The following is a 17500-nucleotide window of genomic DNA, read 5'->3' on the forward strand; positions in this document are numbered from 1 at the left end:
TGTCTCTCTCTCTCTGTATGTCTCTCTCTGTATGCCTCTCTCTCTCTGTATGTCTCTCTCTGTATGTCTCTCTCTCTCTGTATGTCTCTCTCTCTCTGTATGTCTCTCTCTCTCTGTATGTCTCTCTCTTTCTCTGTATGTCTCTCTGTATGCCTCTCTCTCTCTGTATGTCTCTCTCTGTATGTCTCTCTCTCTCTGTATGTCTCTCTCTCTCTGTATGTCTCTCTCTCTCTGTATGTCTCTCTTTCTCTGTATGTCTCTCTCTCTCTGTATGTCTCTCTCTCTCTGTATGTCTCTCTCTCTCTGTATGTCTCTCTGTATCTCGCTCTCTCTCTCTCTGTATGTCTCTCTTTCTCTGTACGTATCTTTGTCTCTCTGTCTCTCTCTCTCTGTATGCCTCTCTCTCTGTATGTCTCTCTATCTGTAGCTCTCTCTGTGTGTCTCTCTGTATGTCTCTCTGTCTCTCTCTATGTCTCGCTCTCTCTGTATGTCTCTCTGTCTCTCTCTATGTCTCGCTCTCTCTGTATGTCTCTCTCTCTGTATGTCTCTCTATCTGTAGCTCTCTCTGTGTGTCTCTGTGTGTCTCTCTGTATGTCTCTCTGTCTCTGTATGTCTCTCTCTCTCTGTATGTCTCTCTGTATCTCGCTCTCTCTCTCTCTGTTTGTCTCTCTGTCTCTCTCTATGTCTCGCTCTCTCTGTATGTCTGTCTCTCTCTATGTCTCGCTCTCTCTGTATGTCTCTCTCTCTGTATGTCTCTCTATCTGTAGCTCTCTCTGTGTGTCTCTGTGTGTCTCTCTGTATGTCTCTCTGTCTCTCTCTCTTGGAAGGAGAGAAAGTGGGAGTGGGAGTGGGAGGGGGGGGGTTGCTGGTGTCTGCAAAGCTGAAACACTGTTGCTGGGTGAGGATTGTGGTATATACACATAACACCTCACAGCAGAGGAATGAGGAATGCTGGTGACTTATTAACTGTGTGTGTGTGTGTGTGTGTGTGTGTGTGTGTGTGTGTGTGTGTGTGTGTGTGTGTGTGTGTGTGTGTGTGTGTGTGTGTGTGTGTGTGTGTGTGTGTGTGTGTGTGTGTGTGTGTATGTGTGTGTGTTCGCGTGTGTGTGTGTTGTTAAGTTCATGTTTTAAGTATCCCTATATTTCTGTTATTACGGGGCTATCACTCAGTCAAGAGTGCGCATGCGCAGGAAGTCGGTTCGTTGTTGGACCTAGCCTTGAGTGTAATGGCTACTTGTAGTGTGTTCATATAGTAGAGTAAACTTTGTTAAAAACTGGAACCTTGTCGTTGTGTCATTTCGAGTTAACATGTGTGTGTGTGTGAGTGTGTGTGTAGTACATACCTTGCGGGGTTGAAAGTCGTACTTCACACAATGTTGGAAGCCTTTCCCCTTGGACTTGAGTGATGTCACGATCAGACAGTTCCCCACAAAGTGAGCCGAGTAACCAATACCTTTACTTGTCCGGAAACTACAGAGGAGAGGAGAGGAGAGGAGAGGAGAGGAGAGGAGAGGAGAGGAGAGGGGTAAGCCCCACCATGTTACGTGATGTAATATTAGCTCAACAAAGTCTCTTTGTCCGATAGTTTCCAACCTCCCCAAAACATAAAACATATTCTCATCCCTGAAGCTTTTAGATCACACAAGAGGTCCCGTTTCAACACCCCAAAACCAGTATCAGCCCCCGGCTAGATCTGAAGGACAAGTCAAACAGGCCTACATCTAAATATGTGTGAAGTGACGCCCTGATGTGTGTACAGCCAGTGAGTTGCTGTGTTATCTCTGTCTCCAGGGGAGGTGTGGAGGCCCATGTCAGACAGGGCGCTACATTAGGGGCGGTTGGAGAAAGGTGATAAGGCTCTGGGTTATCAGTCAGGCCACAGCAAGGCCTCCCTCCATCCACACCATCCTCCTCTCTCTCTCCTCCTCCCTCTTCTCCTCTCTCTCTCCTCCTCTCTCTTCTCCTCTCTCTCTCCTCCTCTCTCCATCCTCCACTCTGCTCCTCTCTCTCCTCCTACCCCTCTCCATCCTCCACTCTCCAACCTCTCTCGCCTCCTCTCTCTCTCTCTCCTCCTCCCTTTCCCCTCCTCTCTCTCTCCTCTTCCCCCTCTCCATCCTCCACTCTCCTCCTCTCCCTCTCCTCTCTCTCTCTTCCTCCCTCTCTCCATACTCCACTCTCCTCCTCTCTCTCTCCTCTTCCCCCTCTCCATCCTCCACTCTCCTCCTCTCTCTCTCCTCCTCCCTCTATTCTCCTCCACTCTCTTCCTCTCTCTATTCCCCTCTCAGTTCCCACACAAAATGTTCTCTTTTCGACTCTCGGAGAACTCAGCTGTCACCATGACAACGGGTAGTTACCAGGGAGACAGGATTACATGTGTGACGCGGTCAGGGCTCATCCCCTGTGATGATGTCATCCTGAGCAGGTAAAGCAGGTAATGATGGGATACGGTAGTTGAATAATAGCAGCTTTTACAGGATGTTGTTTTATCACAACCAAATCAAAATATTATTTGTCACAAAATGACCTGGATTACAGTTGAGATTACATTAAATGTATATAGTGCGCGTAATCAATGATATTCAAGATTCTGCACAGATTATTACAACAATTGTGAAGATTTCCACACAAACGTTTGAATCCTAAGCAACCTGCATACACTTTGTTTGAAGTACAATAGACCAACAAAGCTACTGTAGCAGGTTAAAGCTGTGTGCAGGAAAACCTTGGTAGAGCATGGGTGGACTAGGCAGTGCTCATGTTAATTTCCTTTCTTTTTCAGCCTCAGACCAATCCCTACTTCTTCTCACCTAAAACATCGTTTTTACTTTTTAATTGAAAATAGTGTCTATGTCCAAAACCCTGTTTCATGTGTAATGCACTATTTCAATAACTACACTATAAACCAGGCCTGGGTAACTACACTCTAAACCAGGCCTGGGTAACGCCACTATAAACCAGGCCTGGGTAACTACACTATAAACCAGGCCTGGGTAACTACACTATAAACCAGGCCTGGGTAACGCCACTATAAACCAGGCCTGGGTAACTACACTATAAACCAGGCCTGGGTAACGCCACTATAAACCAGGCCTGGGTAACTCCACTATAAACCAGGCCTGGGTAACGCCACTATAAACCAGGCCTGGGTAACTCCACTATAAACCAGGCCTGGGTAACTCCACTATAAACCAGGCCTGGGTATCGCCACTATAAACCAGGCCTGGGTAACTCCACTATAAACCAGGCCTGGGTAACTCCACTATAAACCAGGCCTGGGTAACTCCACTATAAACCAGGCCTGGGTAACTACACTATAAACCAGGCCTGGGTAACTCCACTATAAACCAGGCCTGGGTAACTCGACTATAAACCAGGCCTGGGTAACGCCACTATAAACCAGGCCTGGGTAACTACACTATAAACCAGGCCTGGGTAACGCCACTATAAACCAGGCCTGGGTAACTCCACTATAAACCAGGCCTGGGTAACGCCACTATAAACCAGGCCTGGGTAACTCCACTATAAACCAGGCCTGGGTAACTCCACTATAAACCAGGCCTGGGTAACGCCACTATAAACCAGGCCTGGGTAACTCCACTATAAACCAGGCCTGGGTAACTCCACTATAAACCAGGCCTGGGTAACTCCACTATAAACCAGGCCTGGGTAACTACACTATAAACCAGGCCTGGGTAACTCCACTATAAACCAGGCCTGGGTAACTCCACTATAAACCAGGCCTGAGTAACTACACTATAAACCAGGCCTGGGTAACTCCACTATAAACCAGGCCTGGGTAACTCCACTATAAACCAGGCCTGGGTAACTACACTATAAACCAGGCCTGGGTAACTCCACTATAAACCAGGCCTGGGTAACTCCACTATAAACCAGGCCTGAGTAACTACACTATAAACCAGGCCTGGGTAACTCCACTATAAACCAGGCCTGGGTCACTCCACTATAAACCAGGCCTGGGTAACTCCACTATAAACCAGGCCTGGGTAACTCCACTATAAACCAGGCCTGGGTAACTACACTATAAACCAGGCGTGGGTAACTACACTATAAACCAGGCCTGGGTAACTCCACTATAAACCAGGCCTGGGTAACTCCACTATAAACCAGGCCTGAGTAACTACACTATAAACCAGGCCTGGGTAACTCCACTATAAACCAGGCCTGGGTCACTCCACTATAAACCAGGCCTGGGTAACTCCACTATAAACCAGGCCTGGGTAACTACACTATAAACCAGGCGTGGGTAACTACACTATAAACCAGGCCTGGGTAACGCCACTATAAACCAGGCCTGGGTAACTACACTATAAACCAGGCCTGGGTAACGCCACTATAAACCAGGCCTGGGTAACTACACTATAAACCAGGCCTGAGTAACTACACTATAAACCAGGCCTGGGTAACTACACTATAAACCAGGCGTGGGTAACTACACTATAAACCAGGCGTGGGTAACTACACTATAAACCAGGCCTGAGTAACTACACTATAAACCAGGCCTGGGTAACTACACTATAAACCAGGCCTGGGTAACTCCACTATAAACCAGGCCTGGGTAACTACACTATAAACCAGGCGTGGGTAACTACACTATAAACCAGGCCTGGGTAACTACACTACACCTGATTGGTGTCACCCCCCCCCCGCCCCCCCCATCCCTAGTAAACACACCTGACATAAACTAATTCTAAACTAAATATATGTTGATTATTGGAGTCAGGTGTGTTAGATGGGGCTGGGGCAAAACTGTGACGCCAATCAGGCCCTCGAGGACTGGAGTTGCCAAGGCCTGGTCTAGAAAGATAGATCTAGACGTTCTAGAGAGAGAGATATCTAGATGTTCTAGAAAGATAGATCTAGATGTTCTAGAGAGAGATATATCTAGATGTTCTAGAAAGATAGATCTAGACATTCTAGAGAGAGATATCTAGATGTTCTAGAAAGATAGATCTAGATGTTCTAGAGAGAGATATATCTAGATGTTCTAGAAAGATAGATCTAGACGTTCTAGAGAGAGATATATCTAGATGTTCTAGAAAGATAGATCTAGATGTTCTAGAGAGAGATATATCTAGATGTTCTAGAAAGATAGAGCTAGATGTTCTAGAAAGAGAGATATCTAGATGTTCTAGAGAGATAGAGCTAGATGTTCTAGAGAGATAGATCTAGACGTTCTAGAGAGATAGATCTAGATGTTCTAGAGAGAGATATATCTAGATGTTCTAGAGAGATAGATCTAGATGTTCTAGAGAGAGAGAGATCTAGACGCTCTAGAGAGATAGATCTAGATGTTCTAGAGAGAGAGAAATATCTAGACGTTCTAGAGAGATAGATCTAGATGTTCTAGAGAGATAGATCTAGACGTTCTAGAAAGATAGATCTAGACATTCTAGAGAGAGAGATATCTAGATGTTCTAGAAAGATAGATCTAGACGTTCTAGAGAGAGATATATCTAGATGTTCTAGAGAGATAGAGCTAGATGTTCTAGAGAGATAGATCTAGACGTTTTAGAGAGATATATCTAGATGTTCTAGAGAGATAGATCTAGATGTTCTAGAGAGAGAGAGAGAGATCTAGACGCTCTAGAGAGATAGATCTAGATGTTCTAGAGAGAGAGATATATCTAGACGTTCTAGAGAGATAGATCTAGATGTTCTAGAGAGAGAGAGAGATCTAGACGTTCTAAAGAGATAGATATAGACGTTCTAGAGCGAGCTAGATCTAGATATTCTAGAGAGATAGATCTAGACGTTCTAGAGAGATAGATCTAGATGTTCTAGAGAGAGATAGATCTAGATGTTCCAGAGATATATCTAGATGTTCTAGAGATAGATCTAGACATTCTAGAGAGATATATATAGACGTTCTAGAGAGATAGATCAAGACGTTCTAGAGATAGATCTAGACATTCTAGAGAGAGATATCTAGATGTTCTAGAAAGATAGATCTAGACGTTCTTGAGAGAGATATATCTAGATGTTCTAGAAAGATAGATCTAGACATTCTAGAGAGAGAGATATCTAGATGTTCTAGAGAGAGAGAGATCTAGACGCTCTAGAGAGATAGATCTAGATGTTCTAGAGAGAGAGAGAGATCTAGACGTTCTAAAGAGATAGATATAGACGTTCTAGAGAGAGCTAGATCTAGATGTTCTAGAGAGATAGATCTAGGCGTTCTAGAGAGATAGATCTAGATGTTCTAGAGAGAGATAGATCTAGATGTTCCAGATATATATCTAGATGTTCTAGAGATAGATCTAGACGTTCTAGAGAGATAGATCAAGACGTTCTAGAGATAGATCTAGACATTCTAGAGAGAGATAGATTTAGATGTTCTAGAGAGTGATAGATCTAGACGTTCTAGAGAGAGAGAGATCTAGATGTTCTAGAGAGAGAGATAGATCTAGATGTTCTAGAGAGTGATAGATCTAGATGTTCTAGAGAGAGAGATCTAGATGTTCTAGAGAGTGATAGATCTAGACGTTCTAGAGAGTGATAGATCTAGACGTTCTAGAGAGAGATAGATCTAGATGTTCTAGAGAGCGATAGATCTATATGTTCTAGAGAGATAGATCTATATGTTCTAGAGAGATAGATCTAGATGTTCTAGAGAGTGATAGATCTAGACGTTCTAGAGAGATAGGCATGCTATAAAGGGAATAGGGTGCTATTTGGGATAGAGATACAGTGTATTCAGAAAGTATTCAGACCCCTTGATTTTTTCCACATTATGTTACGTTACAGCCTTATTCTAAAACAGATGAAATATTTTTTTATTCAACAAAAAAAAAACCTTGCCAAACCTGGCACCATCCCTACGGTGAAGCATGGTGGTGGCAGCATCATGCTGTGGGGATGTTTTTCAGCAGCAAGGATTAGGAGACTAGTCAGGATCGAGGGAATGATGAACGGAGCAAAGTACAGAGAGATCCTTGATGAAAACCTGCTCCAGAGCGCTCAGGACCTCAGATGGGGGCGAAGGTTCACCTTCCAACAGGACAACGACCGGCAGCACAAAGCCAAGACAACGCAGGACTGGCTTCGGGACAAGTCTCTGAATGTCCTTGAGTGGCCCAGCCAGAGCCCGGACTTGAACCTGGTCGAACATCTCTAGAGAGACCTGAAAATAGCTGTGCAGCAACGCTCCCCATCAAGCCTGACAGAGCTTGAGAGGATCTGCAGAGAAGAATGGGAGAAACTCCCCAAATACAGGTGTGCCAAGCTTGTAGCATCATACCCAAGAAGACTCGAGTCTGTAATCACTGCCAAAGACGCATCAACAAAGTACTGAGTAAAGGGTCTGAATACTTATGTAAATGTGATATTTCAGTTGTTTATTTTTAATAAATTATTAATATTTTCCAAAAAATATTACGGGATATTGTGATGTCATTATGGGGTATTGTGATGTCATTATGGGGTATTGTGATGTCATTATGGGGTATTGTGTGTAGATTAATGAGGGGGAAAAAACTATGTAATCAATTTTAGAAAAAGGCTGTAACGTAACAAAATGTGTAAAAAGTCAAGGGGCCTGAATACTTTGTGAATGTTGTGTATCCATCTATATTTCTGGTCACATCGCCCTCAGGGTGCAGGCCTGTTGTCTGATGAACCACACCCTTCCATTCGGATCAGCTACTGACGCCTGTAAGAATGTGGCTCGTTCACTCTAATGGTATCTCACCACGAGGCTTAGCATAACGGCTACTGCTGGCGTTGTCTCACAGCGTTGTCTCTCACTCCCTCCCTCTCCCAATGTCTCTCCCCACATGACAAAATACTATAGTATACATTGGTATAAATACTGGAGTATACTGTAGTATTTACAGTTAACTACAGTATAAATACTGTAGTATGTACTGCAGTATACTGTAGTATTTACAGTTAACAACAGTATAAATACTGTAGTATGTACTGCAGTATACTGTAGTATTTATACAACCTAGACATATTAAACATCAACCGTTTCATAAGGACTAAAGTCTGAACAAATTGTTCATCACTTCTGCTCTGGTCTATAACCTGTAGAGAACACAGTATGGTCTAAACTTGAAATGTAGGTTTCACTTATGGGTGGCAGAAATTGGTATATGGGGGAGGGGAAGGGGCAGGGTATATGCTAATTAAATACTGTAGTATTTACTATTCTTCTGTATACTACAACATTCTATATAGTAAGTACTACACATGATCGAGGGATACTACACTGTGTAGTATAGTATTCTTTAGTAAACTACAGTTAATTATATAATTCTATAGTACGTACTGTAGTATTCTATAGTAAACTGTGGTATTATTTCATGTGGGTCTCTCTCTCTCTCTCTCTCTCTCTCTCTCTCTCTCTCTCTCTCTGTCTCTGACTCTCTCTCTGACTCTCTCTCTCTCTCTGTTTGTCTCTCCTGTCTCTCTCTCTCTCTCTCTGTCACTCTCTCTGACTCTCTCTCTCTCTCTGTTTGTCTCTGACTCTCTCTGACTCTCTCTCTCTCTCTCTGTCTCTCCTTCTCCCTGTCTCTCCCCCCCTCACTCTTTCTCTCTCTCCATCTCTCTCCCCCTTTCCTCACCAGTAGAGGTATGGTTTGTCCTTGTCTACGTTGATGTTGTTGAGGGGATCTTGTCTGAACCAGGTGTTGAGAGTGAAACCGTTCTGGTAAGGCCACTTAGCGATGGGCGGCAACGCTATGGCCTGGGGGAGGAGACAGAACACAGCATCAGCCAATCACAATCACACACTGAAACCTAAGTCACAGAAAGAATTCAATCAAGTCAAAGCAAAAACAAAGTTTCTAAAATTATATGTATTTGAGAGGGTGAAACGGGGAAAGATAATTCAACACAGAACATTATTGTAAAATATTATTTGTTCTCAACGTTTTAGATAAAACAGGAGTGTACAGGTGTGTGTGTGTGTGTGTGTGTGTGTGTGTGTGTGTGTGTGTGTGCGTGCGTGCGTGCGTGCGTGCGTGCGTGCGTGCGTGCGTGCGTGCGTGTGTGTGTGTGTGCGTGTCTGTGTGTGTGTGTGTGTGTGTGTGTGCGGGTGTGTGTGTGTGTTCGTGTGCGTGCGCGTGTGTGTGTGTGTGTGTGTGCGTGTGTGTGTATCTTACTGCTGCGCTGCGACCAGGGAAGTTGAAGAAGGTGTCTGGACCGTGTCTCTGAGGCATCTGGTTCAACACAGACAACAACTTGATAGAATGTCTAGGCTGGAGGAGGAGAGGAGAGAGGGAGAGGAGGGAGAAGGAGGAAGATAGATGAATCAGGAGGTAGTGACTCCTCTAACCATCACAGACATTGAGGGAGGAAAGGAGGACACCACAGGGAGACCGCTACCACAACCCTATTGGATCAATAACCCATCAATCACCTCTGCCTGCCACTCCCGGCAAAGGCTGATCAATACCGCAGCAACCCGAGAGGACATGGAGGAGAGGCGGAGCGATGGAGGGGTGAGATGGAGGGGGAGGACAGGGGTTCCAGGGGTAAGAGCTGTGTTGTTGCTGCATACAGGATGTCATGGTCTGGGGGGGGGGATGGAGAGAGAGGTGAGGAGAGATGGAGAGAGAGGTGAGGAGAGATGGAGAGAGAGGTGAGGAGAGATGGAGAGAGAGGTGAAGAGAGATGGAGAGAGAGGTGAGGAGAGATGGAGAGAGAGAGAGGTGAGGAGAGATGGAGAGAGAGGTGATGAGAGATGGAGAGAGAGGTGAGGAGAGATGGAGAGAGAGGTGAGGAGAGATGGAGAGAGAGGTGAAGAGAGATGGTGAGAGAGGTGAGGAGAGATGGAGAGAGAGGTGAGGAGAGATGTAGAGAGAGGTGAGGAGAGATGGAGAGAGAGGTGAGGAGAGATGGAGAGAGAGGTGAAGAGAGATGGAGAGAGAGGTGAAGAGAGATGGAGAGAGAGGTGAGGAGAGATGGAGAGAGAGGTGAGGAGAGATGGGGAGAGAGGTGAAGAGAGACAGGGATGATTTGATTTGATTTGATGGAGAGAGAGGTGAGGAGAGATGGAGAGAGAGGTGAGGAGAGATGGAGAGAGATGTGAGGAGAGATGGGGAGATGGGATGAGATGAGAGATGGACAGAGAGGTGAGGAGAGATGGAGAGAGAGGTGAGGAGAGATGGAGAGAGAGGTGAGGAGAGATGGAGAGATGGAGAGAGAGGTGATGAGAGATGGAGAGAGAGGTGAGGAGAGATGGCGAGAGAGGTGAGGAGAGATGGAGATAAAGCTGAGGAGAGATGGAGAGAGAGGTGATGAGAGATGGAGAGAGAGGTGAGGAGAGATGGAGAGAGAGGTGAGGAGAGATGGAGAGAGAGGTGATGAGAGATGGAGAGAGAGGTGAGGAGAGATGGAGAGAGAGGTGAGGAGAGATGGAGAGATGGAGAGAGAGGTGATGAGAGATGGAGAGAGAGGTGAGGAGAGATGGAGAGAGAGGTGAGGAGAGATGGAGAGATGGAGAGAGAGGTGATGAGAGATGGAGAGAGAGGTGAGGAGAGATGGAGAGAGAGGTGAGGAGAGATGGAGAGATGGAGAGAGAGGTGATGAGAGATGGAGAGAGAGGTGATGAGAGATGGAGAGAGAGGTGATGAGAGATGGAGAGAGAGGTGAGGAGAGATGGAGAGATGGAGAGAGAGGTGAGGAGAGATGGAGAGAGAGGTGAGGAGAGATGGAGAGAGAGGTGAGGAGAGATGGAGAGATGGAGAGAGAGGTGATGAGAGATGGAGAGAGAGGTGAGGAGAGATGGAGAGAGAGGTGAGGAGAGATGGAGAGAGAGGTGAGGAGAGATGGAGAGAGGTGATGAGAGATGGAGAGAGAGGTGAGGAGAGATGGAGAGAGAGGTGAGGAGAGATGGAGAGATGTAGAGAGAGGTGATGAGAGATGGAGAGAGAGGTGAGGAGAGATGGAGAGAGAGGTGAGGAGAGATGGAGAGATGGAGAGAGAGGTGATGAGAGATGGAGAGAGAGGTGAGGAGAGATGGAGAGAGAGGTGAGGAGAGATGGAGATAAAGCTGAGGAGAGATGGAGAGAGAGGTGATGAGAGATGGAGAGAGAGTTGAGGAGAGATGGAGAGAGAGGTGAGGAGAGATGGAGAGAGAGGTGATGAGAGATGGAGAGAGAGGTGAGGAGAGATGGAGAGAGAGGTGAGGAGAGATGGAATTAAAGCTGAGGAGAGATGGAGAGAGAGGTGATGAGAGATGGAGAGAGAGGTGAGGAGAGATGGAGAGAGAGGTGAGGAGAGATGGAGAGAGAGGTGAGGAGAGATGGAGAGAGAGGTGAGCAGAGATGGAGAGAGAGAGGTGAGGAGAGATGGAGAGAGAGGTGAGGAGAGATGGAGAGAGAGAGGTGAGGAGAGATGGAGAGAGAGGTGAGGAGAGATAGAGAGAGGTGTAGAGAAATGGTGAGGAGAGATGGAGAGGTGAGGAGAGATGGAGAGAGAGAGAGGTGACAATGTGAAGAACGCTAGATTAATTGAGAGGGAGGGATGGAAGGGGATCATGCACGGAAAGAAGATGACTTTGATGATTATGATGGTTCAACCAACCGGGTCTGGATAGTGGGGACAGGGATGTAAGAGGGACGCAGAGATGGAGCAGGGGAGGAAAGGGGGAGGACAGGAGGATGAATGTTTGTGTAGACACTAGATGGTTGTCTGGGGTTGGTTATGGGCCACAGGGAGCAGTATTAACCTGAGAAGTCAGCACAAGCTGCCCCTGTATCCCTCTCTCCATCCTCTCTCATTCTGTTGTCCCTCCTCCCCATCTCACTCTCTCCATCGCTCCTTCTGCTCTGTCCCTCCTCCCCGTCTTCCCTCTCTCCTACCTCCTTCTGCTCTGTCCCTCCTCCCCATCTCCCTCTCTCCATCCCCTTCTTCTGCTCTGTCCCTCCTCCCCATCTCCCTCTCTCCATCCCCTCCTTCTGCTCTGTCCCTCCTCCCCATCTCCCTCTCTCCATCCCCTCCTTCTGCTCTGTCCCTCCTCCCCGTCTTCCCTCTCTCCTGCCTCCTTCTGCTCTGTCCCTCCTCCACCTGTATCCCTCTCTCCATCCCTCCTCTCCTACCTATCAGCAGCATCTCTGTTTATGACGACAGGACCCTCCCCATCCATCCTCTCCCTCACCCACCTCCCTCTCCCTCATCCACCCACCCCCTCTCCCTACACCCCTCCCCTCCTATCCGACTCTCCTCCATTCCCTCTCCCTCACCCACCACCCCTCTACCTCACCCACCTCTCCCTCCCTCACCCACCTCCCTCTCCCTCACTCACCTCCCTCTCCCTCACCTACCACCCCTCTACCTCACACACCTCTCCCTCCCTCACCCACCTCCCTCTCCCTCACCCACCTCCCTCTCCCTCACTCACCTCCCTCTCCCTCACCCACCTCTCCCTCCCTCACCCACCTCCCTCTCCCTCACCTACCTCTCCCTCCCTCACCCACCTCCCTCTCCCTCACCCACCTCTCCCTCCCTCACCCACCCACCTCCCTCTCCCTCACCCACCTCTCCCTCCCTCACCCACCTCCCTCTCCCTCTCCCTCACCCACCTTCCTCTCCCTCACCCACCCATCCATGCCACCTCTTATCAGCCCTCACACCTAACTTCTACCATGTCTAACCATCCTGTCTAACTCATCCTATCTAACACATAATGTCTAACCCATCCTGTCTAACCCACCCTGCTAACATATCCTGTCTAACCATCCTGTCTAACCCATCCTGTCTAACCATCCTGTCTAACCATCCTGTCTAACCCATCCTGTCTAACCCACCCTGCTAACATATCCTGTCTAACCATCCTGTCTAACCCATCCTGTCTAACCATCCTGTCTAACCATCCTGTCTAACCCATCATGTCTAACCATCCTGTCTAACCATCCTGTCTAACCCATCCTGTCTAACCATCCTGTCTAACCCATCCTGTCTAACCATCCTGTCTAACCATCCTGTCTAACCCATCCTGTCTAACCATCCTGTCTAACCATCCTGTCTAACCCATCCTGTCTAACCATCATGTCTAACCATCCTGTCTAACCCATCCTGTCTAACCATCCTGTCTAACCATCCTGTCTAACCACTCGTCTAAACCATCCTGTCTAACCATCCTGTCTAACCCATCATGTCTAACCCATCCTGTGTCCCCCAGGTATACTCACCCAGACACTGTTGTCTCCCCTCAGCATACTGAATAGAAGCTTCAGCTCCTTCACTGTGATACTGTAGCTGGCCATCACCCCCAGCATATCCACTAGCAGATCTAGAGAGAGACGAGAGAGAGAGAGAGAGAGAGAGAGAGAGAGAGAGAGAGAGAGAGAGAGAGAGAGAGAGAGAGAGAGAGAGAGGGAGAGACAAAGACAGAGACAGAGACAAAGACACAGAGAGATGAGAGAGTGAGAGACAGAGAGACAGAGAGAGACGAGAGAGAGAGACAGAGATAGATGAGAGTGAGACAGAGAGAGAGAGAGAGAGACAGAGATAGATGAGAGTGAGACAGAGAGAGAGAGAGAGAGAGAGAGAGAGAGAGAGAGACAGAGATAGATGAGAGTGAGAGAGAGAGAGAGAGAGAGAGAGAGAGAGAGAGAGAGAGAGAGAGAGAGAGAGAGAGACAGAGACAGAGATAGATGAGAGTGAGACAGAGAGAGAGAGAGAGAGAGAGAGAGAGAGACAGAGAGAGAGACAGAGACAGAGAGAGACAGAGAGAAAGGAGAGGTGAGACAATGCTAGAGTGTGCTGATGACGAGTCAGCGTTTGGCAGACAGGGTTGTTGCTGACTGTGTTAAGAGTAGCTGAATAAGATGGGAGAACAAGGCTGACTGTTTACATACTCCTGACCAATTGTTTTTTTTTTGTCCGTTTCTTTGCGTTGTTTGTAACTTATTTATTTAACTTATTTTGTACATAATGTTGCTGCTACCGTCTCCTATGACTGAAAATAACTTCTGTACATCAGGACTGCGATTACTCATCATGGACTGGCAGAATCCTTTTTTTCCTTTAACAAGTCTGACGATCCCGACGTGAAGGATATACTGCTTTCTCGGGAACAGGCCCAGATCCCTGTCATGTGTGTGAAGAGGAGGCGGAGAAAATAAGAGCCAAAGGGCAGGCTGCCTTCTGAGAATTCGTAGGTGATCGAATAAACCCCCACTTCCTTCCATTCTGTAGCAAAATCAAAGAAAATAAGAAATCCATGACTACTGTTGATGGGGGTCGTCTAATTTTGGAAAGGAAGATGGTATCAGATCTCTGTTTTTTTTACTTTGTAAAATGTTCATTTAAACCTATTTCCAAAATAGTATCTTAGAGGTACGGTGGTGGGGGGGAGGTACGGTGGTGGGGGGAGGGACGGAGGTGGGGGGAGGTACGGAGGAGGGGGGAGGGACGGAGGTGGGGGGAGGTACGGAGGAGGGGGGAGATACGGAGGTGGGGGGAGGTACGGAGGAGGGGGGAGGTACGGAGGTGGGGGGAGGTATGGTGGTGGGGGGAGGTACGGAGGAGGGGGGAGGTACGGAGGTGGGGGGAGGTACGGTGGTGGGGGGAGGTACGGAGGAGGGGGGAGATACGGAGGTGGGGGGAGGTACGGAGGAGGGGGGAGGTACGGAGGTGGGGGGAGGTACGGTGGTGGGGGGAGGTACGGAGGAGGGGGGAGGTACGGAGGTGGGGGGAGGTACGGTGGTGGGGGGAGGTACGGAGGTGGGGGGAGGTACGGAGGTGGGGGGAGGTACGGTGGTGGGGGGAGGTACGGAGGTGGGGGGAGGTACGGAGGTGGGGGGAGGTACGGAGGTGGGGGGAGATACGGAGGTGGGGGGAGGTACGGTGGTGGGGGGAGGTACGGAGGTGGGGGGAGGTACGGAGGTGGGGGGAGGTACGGAGGTGGGGGGAGATACGGAGGTGGGGGGAGGTACGGTGGTGGGGGGAGGTACGGAGATGGGGGGAGGTACGGAGATGGGGGGAGGTACGGAGGTGGGGGGAGGTACGGAGGTGGGGGGCGGTACGGTAGTGGGGGGGTTTATGACACCATTGTAAATCTTAAGGCAGCAAAATCCCCTTGTCCTCTCAGTGTGGAGGAATGGAATGTATGATGGGCCTATGGAGAACCTACCTCTGAACAGTAACATGCAACAAATGGACTTTGGGACAATATGTTTCGTCAGTCAAAATGATAGTAATGACGATTGATGGAAAATGAAAATGAATGTCGTTTTTTGTTATGCTATTAAAAGTGAAATGACGATGTTATAACGAAAACATTGTTAACTTGAAGAGTTTTCACAATATGTACTTGATGTTTGCATACTGTATGTTGTGTATAAAATGTCCAGATCAAAGAGAATGTTTTTGTAAAGATGAAATGTAAAGTTAGGTTTCTGAGTAAAATCCAGACCTTCAGCCTGGTCCTAAAGGTGGAAACGCACATTTCTGACCCGAGGGTATAAAACATCTGAGTTAAGAATTAACATTATGACTAGGTGACCACGAGCTGCAGCCAAAGTCTGATTAGTTGTAACCCCAAAACGCAACACAAGGTTGAAGAAGACAAAGGGACCTTTTAACAATCTATGCTACAGACGAGTAGCTGTGTCTAAGAGGGTGAACTCATGCAGGACCTCCCGGGTATATACTCTCCAAGGAATCATGTGGCCACACTGCTTTCATTCCCACACTGGAACCATCTACACGGCTGATTATCCGTCCTCAGAAGACCCCTCTTTCAGAACAAGGGAAAGAGACCACTAAGAGAAAGGACACTGACATCATGAGGACAAACAGAGAGTCACACCCGGAAGACGTGCCGATATCAGAGGAGAAGGAACCCGGTCCACGTACAGACACCCCATCAGAGGAGAAGGAACCCGGTCCACGAAGAGACACCCAATCAGAGGAGAAGGAACCCGGTCCACGAAGAGACACCCCATCGGAGGAGAAGGAACCCGGTCCACGTACAGACACCCCATCAGAGGAGAAGGAACCCGGTCCACGAAGAGACACCCAATCAGAGGAGAAGGAACCCGGTCCACGAAGAGACACCCCATCGGAGGAGAAGGAACCCGGTCCACGAAGAGACACCCCATCAGAGGAGAAGGAACCCGGTCCACGAAGAGACACCCCATCGGAGGAGAAGGAACCCGGTCCACGAAGAGACACCCCATCAGAGGAGAAGGAACCCGGTCCACGAAGAGACACCCCATCAGAGGAGAAGGAACCCGGGTCCACGAAGAGACACCCCATCAGAGGAGAAGGAACCCGGGTCCACGAAGAGACACCCCATCAGAGGAGAAGGAACCCGGTCCACGAAGAGACACCCCATCAGAGGAGAAGGAACCCGGGTCCACGAAGAGACACCCCATCAGAGGAGAAGGAACCCGGTCCACGAAGAGACACCCCATCAGAGGAGAAGGAACCCGGGTCCACGAAGAGACACCCCATCAGAGGAGAAGGAACCCGGGTCCACGAAGAGACACCCCATCAGAGGAGAAGGAACCCGGGTCCACGAAGAGACACCCCATCGGAGGAGAAGGAACCCGGTCCACGAAGAGACACCCCATCAGAGGAGAAGGAACCCGGTCCACGAGGAGACACCCCATCAGAGGAGAAGGAACCCGGGTCCACGAAGAGACACCCCATCAGAGGAGAAGGAACCCGGTCCAGGAAGAGACACCCCATCAGAGGAGAAGGAACCCGGGTCCATGAAGAGACACCCCATCAGAGGAGAAGGAACCCGGGTCCACGAAGAGACACCCCATCAGAGGAGAAGGAACCCGGTCCACGAAGAGACACCCCATCAGAGGAGAAGGAACCCGGGTCCACGAAGAGACACCCCATCAGAGGAGAAGGAACCCGGTCCACGAAGAGACACCCCATCAGAGGAGAAGGAACCCGGTCCACGAAGAGACACCCCATCAGAGGAGAAGGAACCCGGTCCACGAAGAGACACCCCATCAGAGGAGAAGGAACCCGGTCCACGAAGAGACACCCCATCAGAGGAGAAGGAACCCGGGTCCATGAAGAGACACCCCATCAGAGGAGAAGGAACCCGGTCCACGAAGGGACACCCCATCAGAGGAGAAGGAACCCGGTCCACGAAGAGACACCCCATCAGAGGAGAAGGAACCCGGTCCACGTACAGACACCCCATCAGAGGAGAAGGAACCCGGGTCCATGAAGAGACACCCCATCAGAGGAGAAGGAACCCGGTCCACGAAGAGACACCCCATCAGAGGAGAAGGAACCCGGTCCACGAAGGGACACCCCATCAGAGGAGAAGGAACCCGGTCCACGAAGGGACACCCCATCAGAGGAGAAGGAACCCGGTCCACGAAGGGACACCCCATCAGAGGAGAAGGAACCCGGTCCACGAAGAGACACCCCATCAGAGGAGAAGGAACCCGGTCCACGAAGAGACACCCCATCAGAGGAGAAGGAACCCGGTCCACGAAGGGACACCCCATCAGAGGAGAAGGAACCCGGTCCAGGAAGGGACACCCCATCAGAGGAGAAG

At 48.8% G+C, this 17500-nt stretch overlaps 1 protein-coding gene across 1 annotated transcript in view; it reads right to left on the reverse strand.

The window, feature by feature from the left end:
• LOC129863301 (neurobeachin-like) overlaps window positions 1-17500 on the reverse strand; it is a 228369-nt gene that overhangs the window by 99908 nt on the left and 110961 nt on the right. The window contains exons 4-7 of the mRNA XM_055935189.1: window positions 13158-13258; window positions 9126-9221; window positions 8586-8707; window positions 1344-1470 (exon numbers count right to left, since the gene is read on the reverse strand). Coding sequence (XP_055791164.1) covers window positions 1344-1470; window positions 8586-8707; window positions 9126-9221; window positions 13158-13258 — 446 coding nt within the window. The remainder of the gene's footprint in view (window positions 1-1343; window positions 1471-8585; window positions 8708-9125; window positions 9222-13157; window positions 13259-17500) is intronic.

Source organism: Salvelinus fontinalis, chromosome 10 (genome assembly GCF_029448725.1).
Source record: "Salvelinus fontinalis isolate EN_2023a chromosome 10, ASM2944872v1, whole genome shotgun sequence".
Taxonomy (NCBI): domain Eukaryota; kingdom Metazoa; phylum Chordata; class Actinopteri; order Salmoniformes; family Salmonidae; genus Salvelinus; species Salvelinus fontinalis.